A 17269-nucleotide genomic window follows, 5' to 3' on the forward strand; every position below is an offset into this window, starting at 1 on the left:
CATCAGAGAGACAGGCTTGAAAAAGCTGTAAAGAATTTCCTCCGGAGTCGACATGAGCAGCCCAACAGACTGCTGCGGGGTCCAGTGTCAGATTCTGTCTAGACGTGAAGGACTCTACCCAGAAATAGCTCTTAAAAACCCACAAAAAGCAGCTCTTGGCTCTTGAGATGGAACCGCAGAGGTTTATTATTCTTTTTTATTTCAGATATTTTGTATCTGGATTCACAGGTTGGGACAGAGCAGTTGAACGTCCACACCGAATGTTTGGGAACCAGTTCAAAGCCAAAGGAATGCGCATTTGTGGGGGGAAATATGAGTTGGCATTGATATTCCAAACAATGAGCTGCGACTTGGAGAGCTCTTTGTTCATTGTGCATTTTTCTGGAAGGCTGAACTTCTTGTTTTGGGGATTTCAAGTTCTGATAACCTGTCCAGCATCATTAGACAGTAACCATAAACAAGCACGATTTTTTTTTCCCCCCAAGTAAATTTGTTTAACAAATAAAAGTGATCTTATTGATCCGCTTTCCTCTCTAACTGCCAATCTACAGGCCCGAGTCAGCACAATCTCAGTCTTCTCTTGTTTTAACAGGAAAATGTCAGAGGCTTAAAGAAATCGTCTTCTCAGTTTGCTGTTGAAGATCTTAGAGTCTTGACCTCAGCCGCCTCCAACACGTTTGGGAATAACTGGAATTCTGCTCTAGCGGGTGGGACAAAATCCCTGCACCAGGGTCAACATGTGCCGACTCTGACTGGACGCACAAACCCCATAGATGAATAATTACGTCAAACAATCAACACCTGCTTGTTTCCACCAGTTCTGCCAAATATTCCCAAAGTCTTGTGGAAAAAGAAAACCTTAAACCACCACAGAAGGTGTCGGCTGTGCCTCAGTCCTTGGGCAGCGGTATACCGACTGCTGTCTGCTGTCCCTGCATCTGCTGCTTAAATTGAGCAACTTCTTCCTCAGTGCAGCAGTCCTGTAGGAAAACAGCAGCCAGGTTACGCAGGCGGGGGCTCTCCGACAGGGAGAAGCGCAGCATGCACTGCACCATGGCTGCATTGGTGATTTCAGAACGGGATGAGGGCGAGATGAGGTTCATTAAGGTAGTGATGGCTGACAGGACAGTCTCCTCCCTTTGGCTTGACAGACAGTTTGTGACTAAGCTGATCCCACTGCTTTGTAAAATGATGTCCTGACATTCGGGGTCCATACTCAGGTTACACAGCCCCCCTGGGAGAAACACACAACACAATACGACTGATTACCAATGGTGATCTGATGAAATGCAGACACTATTCCCACAGTTTATGGAAAAGGATGCGTACCCAGCCCAAACTCCACAAAGTTCTCATTCTCCTCAGTGAGCATGTCCAAGAAGAGGTCAGTCACTTGAAGTTCCTTCAGGTGCTCAATGTTCTTTGGGTCATATGCAAAGTTGGCCAGGTTGGCCAGCACTTGCTCCTTCGCCTCTGACAAAAGAAAGAATCCAACAGCAATAAGGTTTGATTTAAATTCAACATCAAAATTTGCTAAACCAGAACATAGACTGTTGATCGATTCGTTACGCAATTAATTGTGTAATGACAATAAAAGCATTTTTCTATTTACTGCATGGTTTCCGTTTTGGCCACTAGAGAGCGCTGACATTACAACCTTCTGGGTGCAATTCAAAAGAAATAATTAAAAAACGAAATAAACAAATGAAAGTCTGTCTGATACACCTCATATCTTAGCAACATACCTAAGAAATCTTCACTTGCATTGGAATAGAATTAATAGATTGCGTTAGTCTTAAAACATAAATCTCGCACACACATTCACACAATATATTCTCATAAGATTTCATACGAGATCATTTCAGGCATTTCAGAGGGTGCCTGAAAACGATTCGATATACTAAATCCCTAATTAAGAAGAAATTAAAGATTTTGGAATATAATATAAAGACCCTTGTCATATTTACCCACCTTCACTGTCGGTGTCCTGAAATTCTGTGACCAGCGTTTGTAAATATTCTAACCGCTCGGAATCATCATACGGCCTTTTTTTCCACATCTTTCGAGCTAATTTGGCATTGCGATGACCTTGTGTCTCCGAATACCCCGTCGGCCAGTGATAATTGGTCAAATAAATGTTAGCAAGGACTTGTGTTTACTTTGCTTTTCGTAGTTTCCGGATGTGGTCCGTCTTATAAAATTGTCGGAGTCGCAACCTGACAGGAGTACAGTTCCTAGAATTGTCAACTGGGAGGAAATAACATATAATACTGGATAATAAAATATATCAAACCCGCTATTAAAATAGTTATATCTATATAGTTTTTTGTCTATTTTTAATAACTTCTTTACAATGTATGGGGATATTTTTGCGTAACACTTGAAAACGGAAGTAAACGAGTGTGTCAAGGAGGCGCGTTACACTTTGAAAGGTCAGCTGAAATACTCATGTAGCTGGCGAACTATTTCGTTTATTTTATACTTGTAGACATTTTGTTTGACTGTATCCGCAATGAAACAAAATCAACTGTCCACTGGAAAACGTCTGACAAAGCCCATTTTGTTTGGGACCATAATTGTAGGACTGGCTACTGCTTTCTTCAATAGGTACGTTAATGATTTTATCTAATGTTTTGGAAATGTTTTCCGTAATCCTCTGTATCTGACAGCAGGAAAAACCTTCTCAGCTATGGTGTAAATGTTATCTTCTCATTCAATTTAGCTTTTAAAATCTCTTTGAACGTTTGTGTTCACTAATTTCCACCTGCAATCCCTGGGCAGCTAAAACCATGTGAAGATGAATTAATTAATGATATTCTTAAATGTTTTCTCATGTCGTGATGGTGAAACTTGCCTGTGGGTGCAGGCACAGGTTCTTTGAGGATGTGGACGAGCTCAGGGCGCAGGAGCGAGAAAGGAACAACGCCAAACGGATGGAGGTCCTGGAGAGGAGACACAGGCAGATAGAGGAGGTGATTGAGAAGAAGAGAGGAGCCAGCAGCACCTGAAGTGTTGGACACATCGCACATCTGGAGATCATGTTCAGATTTACAGTTGTGGTGTGCAGCTTGAATCACGGCTGTAAACGTGACCCTGATGTTGGGGGTTTTCCATCATAATGGATTTATTTAAATCATCCCGTCGCATAATCCATAATGAGAGACTTCTGGCGAGGACAAACGGGTATTATGTCCAAATAAACACAGTATCAGTTCGAATTAAAAGTGGTTTCTATCCGCAAATGTGTTGGAAATGTAGTTTTGTTTCAGACACTGGCATAAATGAAGTGAAATTCGAAAACTCATATTTTCTTTTTCCAGCAGAGGGCAGTGTTGCTAACAAATTCAAGCTTGTCCTTTAGATTTTCTGCAGCTTTCGCTCTACAAACGTGTAAAAAAGCTCGTTTTTCCTACATTTGTACCGACACCCTCTATCGGCTTTCATCGGAATGATTCACATGTGGGGGAAAAAGGAAAATACTTGATTTATGTGGTATCAAGTTTTGGACAGTTGGGAGGAGAAATCAATTTAGAGCATCCTCTGAAAAAGCAATAAATACAAGTTGGAGTAATAAAATGGCTGCAAACTGTTTTCCCCCTTTTAAATCTTTTATTTAAACATGCTTCAAAAGAAATCAGAAAATAAATTAAACCCACATTTTAAACAGGCAATATTGCACTCAAATGAAAAAAAAAGGAATTTTCCACAAGATCAAAGTGCTTTACTTTCTTATAAAATGGTGAAAAAACACTTTCCAACTATAGAATACAATATAAATGAACTCGACACAATGAGGTCACCTCTTAACCGGTCATCTATAAATAATGGATCAATATGACCATACCTACACATCATGTCACATAGTTCAGAGAGATGTTGTGTTTGACTCACTGCAATGACACAAAGACCCTTTAAATCCTGACAGTAAACTATTGACAGACCCATCCAGACGCGCTGACCCACCTGTGGAGTCAGCAGTGGACGCGAGTGCACGTACCTGAACTGATGTTATTGCTGGTAAATGAAAGGAATGAAAAAATTCACAGTAGAAATCATTAATTGGTTGCATAATTGTTTTTTTTTTTTAAGAGTCTCATTCACAGAGGAAAGGTGTGCGAAGAGAAGAAGGGGCGTCAACTTTACATGAGCCAGTGAGCAAATGTCACCCAAACACAAATACACACACGTGGACTCATAAATACAGCAGTGTAACAGATGATGGGGGGGGGGGCTGAACAGGACAATTCTGCTGTATCAGCTGTTGCTTCACTTTCTGGGGTTGGAGTCACACAGCGAGGGGGACCAGGCCGGGGGAGGAGGCAGCCGGAGGGGCTGTGATGGCCGTCAGGGCTCCAGGTTTCAGCCCATTTGTGGCCCTGGAGGAAACGGTGACATCATAAGAAGCTGGTTTAGGTGATTTTTTTAGCCCAGTAGAGGAGCGAGCAGAGACACAGAAAGTTTGTGAAACGGCTGAACCTACAGATCACGACAGTTGTCCCAGAATTATGTTAAATAGCTTTTTCAGAGGATCTACAACAGCCACGTCACACTGGGACTATTTTAAACTAATTTAATGTGAAATATTTATTATTTTAGCTATTTTTTAATAATTAGCACATGCTTCTGAGAATTCCCAGCCTTAGAACTGGTGTTAAAATCCTTAACTGTTTAAACAATTTATATCCAAAGAAGGAAAAAAATCCCTAAAAATGAATATACAGATTTTCGTCAAACATGAAATATTCAGAGCAGAAATTCGAGCACCACCACCTGAGTTCTTCGTTGCCAGATTAGCCTGATTATTATTCCTGATTTTAACATAAAAAGGAAAAAATCACCAACAGATCAATCACGTGACTGAAACTAGACGGATGTTGACCCCCCAGCTCCCCGTCAATAATAATCCAACAGTAAAGACTCCAACAGCGCAACCTTTACCAAAGGCAGACGGGTTAAAGTTCACTCACGTCTTCTCAAAATACGACGTATGGAAGGACTGAAACGTTTGGCTGGTCGTGTTGGCGTTGAGCACGTTGCTGTTGTCCAGAGCGAACGCCTTCCTCGCCCTCTGGTCCTTGCTGAAGTTCCTGCAGGCCGCCAGCTTCGACTCCAGAGCCTGCGGAAACAGTGATGAAGAGGAAGGAGAGGAGGAGGAAGAGGAGGAGGAGGAAGAAAAGGAGGACTCACCCCGACTTTCCGCAGCAAATCGCTCACGATGTTGAGGGCTGATATCCTGGCAGAGGGGGTCAATGGTGAATTGCTGCTATATGCAATTGACAGTGCTGTATGTGGAAAGACAGAAGCTCAGCACTGCATTGCATTGTGGGAAAAAAATGTAACTGCTGTAATCTTTTCACTTTTGACAGTGTGGGATTTAGAAATGTAAAATATATATTTTGATGGTTTCTCTGGAGCCGTCCGTGTCTGAACGACTGGATGCGGAGCTGTTACCCGTCTGGTTGGCGAAGGCGTTGTCCAGCCCTTTGCTCAGCGGGGTGGCGGGAAGAGACAGAGACGCCTGGACCGCAGAGTCCATCTTCTCGCTGTCCTGCGTCGGCGAGCTGGGCGCCGACATCCTGTTCACATCTGACTGCCTCTCACGGACGGCCAGCTCCTGCCTCAGATCTAAGGTCCGGAAGAAAACCACCAATAATATTAAGAAAAGGGTCTCAGAAGGGGGGCGTCCGTGGTGACTGACAGAGAAAGGGCATCGGCGCCGCTGCATGTTAATGAGCTGGAGCGGAGGGACGGGGAGGGTAACGAGTCTAAGCTAGTCAATAATTACCCCGAGCTTCATCCTTTAATCTCTGCACCGACACCAGCAGCGACTCCTTCTCATCCAGCTCGCTCTCCAGGAAGGCGTTCCTCTCGATGGCCTGGTTCAGACGCTGCTCGAAGTTCTCCAGAGACACGATGGTCGCCCTGATGCACGCGTTAAAAAATGAGGGGGGTGAAAGTGAAGGAAACGTCCTCTGGGGCCGGAATAAAAGATCAATAACGCAGGCTTTTGAAAATGAAGTATTGATTTTAGTCTAATTTGAGGGATCCAATTTCCTCATTTTAATCAAGTCAAGGTTTCTCATAACTTCCGCCGCTACGTTTGTTTTCAACTCCACAGGAACTGTAAATTAATGATCAACACGTACTTTATAAAGTTCTTTATAAAGATTTACCTTTTGGCTCTCTCCAAATCATCGTTGGACTGTTCGAGCTCGCGCACGTATTTGTGCAGCTGGTCCTTGATGCTGCGCGTTTGGCCGAGGTCGTCCTCCAACATGGAGATCTGCTTGTAGCTCTGAGAGTACTGCTGCTCCAGTTTGTCCTGGAAACGACAGCGTTGGACAGGATGAAGAGCAGCAACTTGGATCCACCTAACCTGGATCCAGAGGAGAGGAGCGACCTCATCTATTGTTCAGCGCCGCGCTCATTTTACTGGGAGGTGACCTACATCCAGAGCGGCGGCAAAATCAGCTGGAAAATCAGCTCCGAGTGCGTCTGACCCACATCTGTCGTTACCGCGGCGACACAAATGCGGCCAAACAAGCTGCAGATGTTCTATAAAAGATATCCCTCTACAATATTTCAGAGTTCTGCCACCGTGTCCGACTGACATCCTCAGCAGGAGTTGTTGGTTTCTTTTGAACTCTGATCAAAACCCATCAGGTGACGTTGTTGTTGTTGTTGTTGTTGTTGTTTGGCCGTGTCACAGTTCCTAAAATGGAAAGGTGACGTCACCTGAACAGTTTTTGTCTTATAGAAGCCAAACGCAGCAGCGCTCGTGGGGTTGATTCTCATTTGAAATTCTGTCGCCTTTGCACCTCCAGGAGGCGAAAATCTCTCAATGGAGTCAAATAGACTTTGAATAAATTTCACGCTGAGGTTTATCTTTTGGTTGGGAATTAAACTGAGACAAAGCTGATGCATAATGCATGAGAGTCTCGGAGATGGGCCGCATGTGTAAACATAAAGCCCAGCGGAGAGCAGGTGCTGATTAATGAGCGCCGACGTCAGCACTTTAACCTCAGACTTGATTCACAGCCTTTCGGGAAGAATCATCTTCACTGGAAAACAAAGTCCTCACAACTCTGATTTCCCTTTTTGACCCCATCTCAACAGCTTCTTTAATACACAGAAGAAAGTGCTGAAATCGGGGGGGAAGGGGCAGCGGCTGGGGCCCGACCTCACTTCACCCCCATTGTGGCCTCCTGAGACGTCAGAGGGGGAACTGACGCAGCCTTCAGGGCCAGGACGAAACAGCTCTTCTTGATCAATGATGGAGACACAACACGTGGTCACGTGATGATACATCTCACGGCAGAACCTTCTTCACGCGTGTGTCTGAAAAGAGCGAGCCAGCCAGGAGTCGAACCTAGAATCTTCTGATCCGTAGTCAGACGCGTTATCCATTGCGCCACTGGCCCACAGGTTCCACTTCCTGCTGTTACCTTGAGTGTTTCGACCTCGTTCTTGAGTCTTTGGTTTTCAGACTGCAGGTCCTTGGTGCGATGCTCGGCCTGACTGAGCTGGGCTTCCAGTTCGGCCTCCAGCTCCCTGCTGCCCTCCTGAAACTCCAGCAGCTCCTCCTGAGCCTCCTGGAAGCTGTGGGCACATCCAGACCAGACAGAACTAGGTTGGGCCCCAAAGCATGCTGGGAAAATACATCAAATGTTGCGCAAGCTTATTTTTGTATCTTTTCACTGGACCACTGAGCTCCAGGTAAAAAATATGGACATTTGATGTTGTTTACAGCATTAAACAGAGTGTTTTGCTGTAGTTTTTTTTACCCCAATGCTGCAGAAGTCTTACAGGCCCAGATCTGACTGAGGGGCTTCAGCTTGAGGTCGCAGTGACATAAGCATGTGTTGAGTCAAGCAGGCATGAGCGCTCACGCACCCATTCTGCTTTCTATAAATGGCAAATAAAGGAACCAAGCCATCGTGGGAGTGAGAGCGATGGCGGTGGCACAGAGCCAGGGATTCCATTTAGAAAGGTTTGCCTCTCAGCCCGCCAGGGAAGCACTCGGCCTCCCTCTGAACCGTGAGGCGGCTGCAGACCGACGCTCTTTAACAGTTATTAGCCCAAAATGAAAACAGGTCAGTGCAGCAGAATAGCCAGCATCATAAATCTTATAGTATGAAAGTGGTGTTTTCTCCTCACATTCTCATTACCCATGGGATTAAATGATTAAAAGGTCAAACAGAATCATCTTTACAGAGACCAGCTCCGCCCTGGCTGAGATTGTCATTTCATCAGCTGTGGCTCGTCTGTAACAGAATTTATTTACAGCTGGATTTATATGAAGGTTTTACCAGAGGTAGAATCTGTTACCCAAAGGAACACGTCAGGTTTTGGGCCAATTAATACATTTTATTATTATATAATATAAGCAACATCATTCATTATTCTGTTATGTCGCTTCACAAACAGCAGGTGGCGCCGTCAGCCTCTATTCCGGTCATCAGATTTATGGTAAATTTTGGATTTTTCCTGGGGCAGAAGCCGCTCCTGCTTTTTGTATTCTCTCATTCAGATGTGGATTTAATCAGCCATACATGTTCTATACATGTCTTCGAGTCATAACAGACCAGTAAATAAAATAATGACATACCTGGTTTTGTATTTGAGGGAAAGTGCCTTCCAAAAGTCAATCTCCTCGTCTTTTGAGGAGAATTTTGGTGTCATATCTGCTTCCATGGCCAACAAATCTTTAAATAAAAGACAAACAGGATTGATTAGGACAAAGAAAAGTCACATCTCATACAAACTCTGCAATATTAACAAAGTAAAAGCTATTGACTGACGTCTGTAGGCCCACAAAACTCAGGAAATCTCACTTCAATGCAGGATTGTGTTAAAGATGCACCCTCTGACTCTACACGAGGAATAAAAAATGTGGTTTTACAAACGTGTGAACAATCGAGGACGCTTGGATAATGGGCTCCATTAATTCGCTCCCGGTGACTTTCCCACAAAGCCCATTATAAACATAACCAGTCAGGGTCAGTGATTCGGTACAAACCACTCCACGTATTAAGATTATTATTATCTGTTTAATCTTTCTTGGTTTACATCTGATGATGTTGTTCCTGTACAGCCTTTTCTCTTTCTGCAGAGCACAGAAATCAAGCAAAGGGAGGCAAACATTCCTGGAAATGAAGGGAGGAAACAGAGCAGCATCCATTCATGGCACACAAGGAGCCATTCAGGGCCGCTCGGATGTCTGCTGGGTGTTTTCCTGCATAAATAGAATTCTCCGAATATTCTGGTTTCAGATTATATCACAGGATCTTTGAGGCCTGCAGGAACTGAAAAGTTATTTCAGACACAATATTTGAGCAGCGTGGTGCTCTGATGTGCTTCATCAAATATAAATAAATAAATAATAAAATAATAAAATAAAATAAATAATGTTTATTCAGCGGCCCAGTAAAGGCGTGACTGCAACTGAAATACAGCCTGATGTCTGATCTATCTGAAACATGTGCAAGGGAACATGACTCAGAACATGACTCAGCATTCTCACATGCACTTCTAATGTCTAATTTACAGACTACAGGGTATTCTGATTAAAATTCTGAGCTGTTAGAGATGGTAAAAACTCTCAATTTGTCTTTATAGGTGCAACTTAGAGACCTCATTCTACGATTATTCAATGACTAATATATATATATATATATATATATATATATATATATATATATATTTTTTTTTTTTAAATTTCTACTTTCTTAAATTCAGAGCAACTCTGAACTTAAACCACCATCTGAGAACCAGTTAAAATGGATTAAATGGTGAAAACTGTCAAGATTTACAGTTTCACACCTGTGTATTTTCATATATATATATATATATATATATATATATATATATATATATATATATATATATATATATATATATATAAATTACATTTAAATCTCATCTCAGACAGATCTTTATCTTAACAAGGACAGTAGAAAATAAAAATATAGTTGTAGGGAAACCACAAAAGATGATCTTATTTATTATTTCCACATATTCAGAGGTTAAAGGAGACCCTGTTGAGCACGGACATAAATCCTATATGATAAAAATGGGATGAATCGGAACCGTCTTTTATTACCCGATGGAATTACGTACCGATAGGCTGTCAAATGCAACTTCAGTATTTAAAAGATGGAAACGGGTTCGGGTATAACATGATGCTGAGCTCAGCTGTTCAAACTGGGTGTTCCAAACGAGCCGAGCATCGATCTCACCATCGGCCGGAGATGTGCAGCGAGTTTAAGCGCTTTAAATGTAAACGGCTCGGATAGAAAATACAACCCAAAGGAGATTAAAATTGTACAATATTGCCTACCTGAACATCGCCCCGGACGGTGGTGTTTATGGGTTCATTCTGCTCCTGGCTACGTGCTGACGGACCGACCTTCTCCTCCACCTTCTGCCGAGCTCCGCCGCCTCCCAGTGGAGCATTTAAAGGAGAATCCGCCCAAAATGTCAAGGTTCCCAGACAGGGTCGATTTAAGCGTATTTAAGGCGTTGGATTAACACACTCCTGTTTTTCTTGACTAATTATTTTCGGAGGAATTGCAATAATAAATCAGCCAAAATAAATAGTATTGGCGTGGATTGGGTTCGTAGTTGCGCCACTGGCTTTACGAGAATCACTACTGCGCACAACATACGCAATGCCACCCTACGCCCCCTGCTGGTCCAGAAGAAGAAGACAAGAAACAAAATATATCCAACTGATTGCTATATAACAAAATATTATAACACTACTCTGTAAATATAATATTTTTAAATTACTTGTGAGGTTCCCCAAGAAAGAATAAGGCATAGAGAAATCAAAAAATAAATCCATATAAGATGTTCAAAAAGCTTAAAAGATCAAATCTGGGGTAATTAAGCTGTATGTGAATACTTGTTGGTCAGACATGCACGACATAACTTTCAAGAGGTTTATTCATTAATGATTTTATTTGTACTTCTTTCCTTCGCGATTGTGAAGAAAAGGTTTTTAAAAAAACATTGTAACAGACGCTATATAAATAAAGATTGATTTGATTTGATTTAAAAAACATGACGTTCACATATGTTGGCTAATAACCGAAACGAAGTTAAAATTAATAGAACTTTAATACTTAATAGAAATGTTGTTGTTTTTTTGCAGTATATAGTGTTCAGTCTAAACTCCTTAAAAATAAAAATCACTTTACTGACCAATCAAAAGTCTGGCATTTATTGTAGACGCTGACGAGTGGTGAGAAAAACGCAGCCATATTGTGGTCACCTGAACGCATCCTGACCGCGTTGCCAGGGCGACAGTGTTCAGCCAAGACGCCCGAGTTTCAAGTGTCATGGCTGCTTTAGCCAAAATACCAAGTTTTTCGTCCAAATCGTGGGAAAACAGAGAGTCTGAGGAGGATGAAACCCACACGGGCACAGTGTTGGATGTGTTTCAGGGCAAAATGGCGGAGGTTTGTTGAGCAGCCTGTAAATGCTAACAGAGCTAAAGTTAGCCATCTGTTAACAATGTATCAAATAGACCTGACAGCAGCTGTTTCCTGGAGAAAATAGCACCTTTATAGCGCTTCCATCGATGCAAAACATGGTCCTCTGAAGGATAGTGACAATTGATTCATATATTCTAAGAATGTACATTATAAACAATAAATATTTAGCGACTGATATACAGTCTGAGAAGTGGCTGGGATTTTCTTTTTTTTAATCATCTTTGTAAACCTGATACATGTTTCCCTCATTGCCTAAACATGCACTGATTAATCTCCACAACTGACAGTGCAACAAGAAGAACAGATCTATTCCCGCCGCCTTTGTAGGGTCAAAGGATCTTTGAATTAAAGCAACAATCATGATCACAACTGGCCTTTACACCCCTGGTGTCAATTAACTTCCACCACAGGCAGCAACTACGAAAAGAAACACAAAAGGCTACATAGCCTTGATATATCTAAGAGACCTTCAGGTATTTGACAGTGAAGTCCAATTTCCAAACCAAAAGATAGAGTGATTTACCAGAATTAGAATCTTTTAAAAAAAACAGCAAAGTCACCAGACTTTGAGACTAGTTCATTTTAAAATGTCCACTTGTGATTGGCTCACGTGTTTATGTCTGACTGTACCAGGCTTGGTTTTATAGCGCGTGCGGGACAATAGGTTTCCAGGATATACGTCTCCACCAACACAGCCGAGTCGGCTTCACTCCTCGCTGCTTAAAATGAACACAGCCAGAGAAAAAGAGAGAACAGGCAGAGGGGAAAATGAGGATGTGACGGAGAATACTTTATGTCAGCAGCGTGTTGCACAGAAGGATGGGGAGGTGTGTATATCTGCAGCGCCGCTACAACAGAAGCCCTCTCAGGAGTCTGTCTTATCATTTCCAGCCAACGCTGAATAGATCCTGTGGATGTATGAGGAAAGTCTCTGTGTCGGCGCGATTGTAATTTTACTCTCCACCTTCCCTGTTTGTCTCCAAAGACCATCGTGCTGCAGCAGCTGATCATCGTCTCTCGGCTCCTCTGTCAGCCTGCCGTCAGGGCAGAACTGGGAGGTCAGTCACCAGTACTTTCCCAGCCCCCCTCCTCCCAGCTACACCGGTAAAAGAATCTTTGTATCTGAATGTGGGGCACTAACGGCTCTGCTGTCTGTTTCCACACAGCGCACTTTGAGAAGGTCCACTTCCAGCTCAGTAAAGAGTTTGAGCTGGACCACATGACCGGCCAGCTGCTGATTTATCCCTCGTGTGTGCTGCACATCGTTGAAGTAGGTTGACTGCGGGGGAGGGGGGGGGGGGTCCTCAGGACCCACACAGAGATGTGCTGTATCAGATCTGTTGTGTCTCCAACAGTCATCCAGAGAGGTTCTCCTTTGTGTTCTGAAAGACCTGAAAAAGCTCCAGCAACATCCAAACCGGTAAGATGTTGCCCCCGTATGTGGCAGCAGATGTGTAGCGTGGGGGGGGGGGGGGGGGTATTTGGTGGTGAAATGATCTCATTAAACCAGGCAACCTGTTACTTTAGTGCCATGGTGGAAGAATCCAAGGTTCTCTTCCTGCTTCATAACCCTCACGGACGGCTGTTCCAACAGTGGAGCTACAAGGTTTGTGTTGCGCTGTACGGTGTTGCCCACGGCGACGGCCGCGACGCTCATCATCGTCGTGGTCTGTTGAAGGTGATCGCTGCAGGTCAGAAGGTCCCGGGCCTCGAGGAGGAGGAGAACACCGAGAGTCTGGTTTGCATGGTTCTGTCAGCGCTGCAGGAACTGGAAACATCCAAGGTGTGTTCCTGCTTCTCTGCCCTTTGTGGGAATTTAATTTCTTTAATGATTTCTAACCGGACGGATACGTCTCCAAGCGCGTTCCAGAGTCTTGGGAATTCATCATCTCTCAGGATCTTGTGCTGAAGCTTTTAGGACAAGATGACCTCCTGAGTCTAGAGGATCACCTCCATCTGTACGACTCGCCGCTAAACATCAGAATGGACTTCGGTAAGAAGCACTTCGGGCCTTAAATACAGGAAGTGGGAGGAGCTTGTTCGCTTTACTGTGGTCTGCCACTAGGGGGCGATAAAAATGCTTAGAACGATCTCTTTGAACAGGACAAGCTGTTCGAAGTCAGTCCATCAACAGGGTTTAACGCTTGTGGACCCAAGGTCAAAGGTTGGACTGCGTCCTCACAGAAGACAGGACCAACCAGCGTCTGTAAAAGCTGCTTTATGTAACGAACGTTCTGTCGCATTATTGTGAGGTTCCCTCTTTTCTCCTGTTGGACTGAGTTCAATAAAACTTGTTAACTGGGCATCATTACTGACAAAATAACAGGAAATCCAAGTGAAGTATTTAAAAAAAACAGATTTAATAGTTTGAACATTCTGATGAAGCATGGTGATGAATGATGACGAATTTATTTTCAACGTAACTGTACAGTTTGTTCCACCTGGAGAGAACGTGACCTGGAGAAGGCACCTTCCTCCAAACTCCACCAGTTTGACACGAGCAGAATTTCTGTTGCCGTCTCGTTTTAGCTGCATCAACAGCGGATCGACTGTCATTATTAACAATTTAGCATGTTTTCTCTCTAAAACGTAGTTGTTTCAAATCATTTTGGACAGAAATTCTACTGGTGTTCTTCTCACACAGGCCCAGTTCCTCTTGCTTCATATAAAAAGGGGTGGAATGTACAGCACTACCGAATGAGACATAACCGAGATTAACTTTTACAAAGGTTGTAAATCCTAAATTCTGACATGAAAAATGGAGTTGAAATTTCAATTTTGTTGACCGGAAGGAAACAAAAAATAACAACTTTGGGGGTTGAACTTCCAAAATTCTGGGATTATCTGGAATCATGGGCAAAAACCTGAACTGAAAATGTTCCCAACCTCTCTGAAATCAACGGTGGACAGAATTGGGGGAGAGTTTGAGTAAAAAGAGGGCGCCGCCGAGCCCTCCGCCCTTCATAAAGTTCCATCTAGTTCACCGTGTAAAAATAAATACAAGCACATTTCAACAGGACCAGAATGAGACATTATTTCATAAGCATGGTTAAAAAGCATGCCGAGTTTCACATAGAACACGTCGATACCCAACACACACATCACCCTCATCATGTCACCAACACACACACACACACACGCGGTCCGACTTCACCCTAACCTATGAGGTGAGCGTGTCTATCGTGGTACATTCCACATATTTATGTAGAAAAAAGGCCTTTCAGTATTTTAGTGCGTGAGCGGCACTCTCGCAGATGCGGTAACACTTGGAACCCCCCCCCGTCCGTTATTGTTAAGAAAGTTGTGTTATGTACAGACCCTCCGAAAACACCTTCTGAGGATCTGATTATTCTCTTTTTAAACGTCTCTTTTTAGAGAAGCGCCACATCCCTGCTTCTGTTGCCGCCCGACGAGACATTTGCGTCACTACTTTCTGCAACAAGCTTTGAATAAATCAACTTCCTTTATTTGAATGAAAACATCAAAGCGTCTTTCGGACCGCATTTTCGAGCGTTTTTGCATGGTGTGTTTTTAAGAGCACACGGACAGAACTGTGCAGTCGGGTGCTGAACGGAGGAGATCTTTAGTCAGGTGCACAAATGAAAACTTTTCCCTGCAGATTCTCTGGAATTCCTTAAAATAATCTGTTCCTCCAGCTTTGCAGCAGCACCGCGAGAGCTACCGAACAACCAGCAACGTTCTATCATATGTACAGCATAGTGTCACGATGCTCACCCTCGTTTATATTTGTCAGTATTTAAATAGATTTATTTATGTATATATTGAACTTTCTCCCTGTAAATGATGTTGTCAAAGACATGAAGGTAAAGCAGCCCAGTGAGGTCGAGGTCATGTGGAAAATCTCAGAAACGGGGGGGAATCCCCCAGAAAACAGAGACGCTCCCTTAAACGAAAACTTTTGAGTCCTAAAAAGAAAGAAATGTTCTCTTTTTTTAAGTTATGTGGTGGGAAAAAGACACAACTATTTATGCTCTTTAGAGGTTTCTGCAAATGCTTCATAAACTGCATTTCTCTTCCTGGCATTTGACGTAAAACCCACTGAATCGCTTTTCATCTCAGCGTTTTCCCCCTCCTGTTCTCTGATATGATGGGATGTTGCACGCTTGTCGCTTCACTGAGTGGCGGCGCCTCGATCTTTGCATGTGTCCCTCATGGAATCTGAAGTGTGCCGGCAGATTTGCCGTTTTAAAGAATTAAATAAGCTAAGAAATAGAAAAAGACTAAATAAGTTAATAGATGAGACGACCACTTTAGCATCTACTGTGTTCCGCCATCTTTAATCTCATTAATGATATTACCTGGATTTTTTAGGGGGTGTGTGAGATTGGAACCATTTAACAGCGCTCCCTTCACTGCAGGCTTCAGGTAAAGTTCAGTCCATCTCTAAACTAAACCAAACTTTAGGCAGAAGGTCCAGTTTGAGCCCAGGTCTGTCAGAGGAGGGCAGCAGCTTCCATCAGCTCCTGCTGCCGTCTGGCACCCATTTAATGGCTGAATCAGCCAAATGCGTCGGTGGCAGCGTCATCAAACCAGCCTGCCGGAGCATCTCGGCACATTCAGCCCTCCACCCTGAAGCCAGTTGAGAGGGAAGATCAAAAAAACTAAAATCCCCGCGCAGCTCCGCTTATAATGACTCAATCACTGTTGAATTTTGTTTTTGTCTGTGCTAAAATATATCTGACAGCTCCCTGACAGCAGCTACGCACTTCCTGGAGAGAACGGTGCCTTTATAGCTCTTCTGTAGATACAAAATATGATCCTCTTTGAAGTATAGTGAGAATTGAATCATATATTCTGAAAATGTACAGTATAAACAATAAATATTCAGCGACTGATATCCCAATCAAATATATAAATACAGTGTGACAAGTGACTGGGACTTTTTTTATCCTCTTTGCAAACCTGGTACGTGTTTTCCTCAATGTCTAAACATGCATTCCTGTTTAAGCTCCACAACACCAACAGTGCAACATTATATAGTACAATTACATAGAAACACACACACACACACACACACACACTTTTGAAAATGACACACTGGCGCACTCACAGTGAATTCTCACGTGGGACAGAAATTTAGGGGGCGAGAGGTTTTTTTTGTGTTTTTTTTGTAACCCCTGAGGAATGAAGATGAGAGGAGAGGAGAGGAGAGAAGGAAAGAAGAGGGGAGAGGAGAGGAGAGGAGAGGAGAGGAGAGGAGAGGAGGAGAGGAGAGGAGAGGAGAGGAGAGGAGAGGAGAGAGAGGAGAGGAGAGAAGGAAAGAAGAGGGGAGAGGAGAGGAGAGGAGAGAGGAGAGGAGAGGAGAGGAGGAGAGGAAAGAAGAGGAGAGGAGAGGAGAGGAGAGGAGAGGAGAGAGAGAGGAGAGGAGAGAGAGGAGAGGAGAGAGAGAGGAGAGGAGAGGAGAGAAGAAGAGGGGAGAGGAGAGGAGAGAGAGAGGAGAGGAGGAGAGGAGAGGAGGAGAGGAGAGGAGAGGAGAGGAGAGGAGAGGAGAGGAGAGGAGAGGAGAGGAGAGAAGAGAAGAGAAGGGAAGAAGAGAGGAGAGGAGAGGAGAGGAGAGGAGAGGAGAGGAGAGGGAGAGGAGAGGAGAGGAGAGAGGAGAGGAGAGGAGAGGACATGAGAGGAGAGGAGGAGAGAGAGGAGAGGAGAGGAGAGGAGAGGAGAGGGGAGGGAAGAGGGGAGGAACGTTGGCAGGACTGACGTGCAGCACTGGTGAGGAGCAGCCGCAGCAGAAAGACACTCGTCCTCTCCCA

The 17269-nt window shown here is 43.7% G+C and overlaps 3 protein-coding genes and 1 non-coding gene across 4 annotated transcripts; 1 reads left to right on the plus strand and 3 right to left on the minus strand.

Annotated features, from left to right (window-relative positions):
* Window positions 1-160: 160 nt before the first annotated feature.
* Window positions 161-2220, minus strand: armc7 (armadillo repeat containing 7). Its single transcript, XM_057031688.1, has 3 exons — window positions 1972-2220; window positions 1330-1473; window positions 161-1234 (listed from the first exon to the last, which is right to left on the minus strand). The coding sequence occupies exons 1-3, from the start codon at window positions 2057-2059 to the stop codon at window positions 891-893; spliced, it is 576 nt and encodes a 191-aa protein (XP_056887668.1). The 5' UTR covers window positions 2060-2220; the 3' UTR covers window positions 161-890.
* Window positions 2221-3589: 1369 nt separating this feature from the next.
* Window positions 3590-10642, minus strand: ndel1a (nudE neurodevelopment protein 1-like 1a). The gene is made up of 9 exons (XM_057031687.1): window positions 10340-10642; window positions 8609-8705; window positions 7446-7599; window positions 6174-6322; window positions 5786-5922; window positions 5452-5625; window positions 5188-5282; window positions 4968-5116; window positions 3590-4376 (listed from the first exon to the last, which is right to left on the minus strand). Exons 2-9 carry the CDS (start codon window positions 8692-8694, stop codon window positions 4286-4288), a joined length of 1035 nt encoding a protein of 344 aa, XP_056887667.1. The 5' UTR covers window positions 8695-8705; window positions 10340-10642; the 3' UTR covers window positions 3590-4285.
* Window positions 7349-7421, minus strand: trnar-acg (transfer RNA arginine (anticodon ACG)). Its single transcript has one exon. It is a non-coding gene; the product is annotated as a tRNA-Arg (tRNA).
* Window positions 10643-11261: 619 nt separating the features above from the next.
* Window positions 11262-16392, plus strand: LOC130531724 (testis-expressed protein 47). Its single transcript, XM_057043836.1, has 8 exons — window positions 11262-11462; window positions 12484-12556; window positions 12665-12768; window positions 12854-12918; window positions 13026-13104; window positions 13177-13281; window positions 13359-13491; window positions 13602-16392. Exons 1-8 carry the CDS (start codon window positions 11343-11345, stop codon window positions 13637-13639), a joined length of 717 nt encoding a protein of 238 aa, XP_056899816.1. The 5' UTR covers window positions 11262-11342; the 3' UTR covers window positions 13640-16392.
* The last annotated feature ends 877 nt before the right edge of the window (window positions 16393-17269 follow it).

The sequence above is a fragment of the Takifugu flavidus genome, chromosome 1, assembly GCF_003711565.1.
Source record: "Takifugu flavidus isolate HTHZ2018 chromosome 1, ASM371156v2, whole genome shotgun sequence".
Lineage (NCBI taxonomy): Eukaryota > Metazoa > Chordata > Actinopteri > Tetraodontiformes > Tetraodontidae > Takifugu > Takifugu flavidus.

Bases quoted from the DNA above. Each gene is read 5' to 3' on its own strand.
- LOC130531724 (XM_057043836.1), top strand. From the start codon at position 11,343: ATGGCTGCTTTAGCCAAAATACCAAGTTTTTCGTCCAAATCGTGGGAA. The intron at 12,769-12,853 runs GTAGGTTGACTG...TGTCTCCAACAG, and splicing joins GTGTGCTGCACATCGTTGAA to TCATCCAGAGAGGTTCTCCT. The intron at 13,105-13,176 runs GTTTGTGTTGCG...GGTCTGTTGAAG, and splicing joins TCCAACAGTGGAGCTACAAG to GTGATCGCTGCAGGTCAGAA.
- armc7 (XM_057031688.1), bottom strand. From the start codon at position 2,059: ATGTGGAAAAAAAGGCCGTATGATGATTCCGAGCGGTTAGAATATTTA. The intron at 1,474-1,971 runs GTGGGTAAATAT...TTCTTTTGTCAG, and splicing joins TCAGGACACCGACAGTGAAG to AGGCGAAGGAGCAAGTGCTG. The intron at 1,235-1,329 runs GTACGCATCCTT...TGTTTCTCCCAG, and splicing joins CTTTGTGGAGTTTGGGCTGG to GGGGGCTGTGTAACCTGAGT.
- ndel1a (XM_057031687.1), bottom strand. From the start codon at position 8,694: ATGGAAGCAGATATGACACCAAAATTCTCCTCAAAAGACGAGGAGATT. The intron at 7,600-8,608 runs GTATGTCATTAT...ATGTGCCCACAG, and splicing joins TCCCTCAAATACAAAACCAG to CTTCCAGGAGGCTCAGGAGG. The intron at 5,923-6,173 runs GTAAATCTTTAT...CGCGTGCATCAG, and splicing joins GATTTGGAGAGAGCCAAAAG to GGCGACCATCGTGTCTCTGG.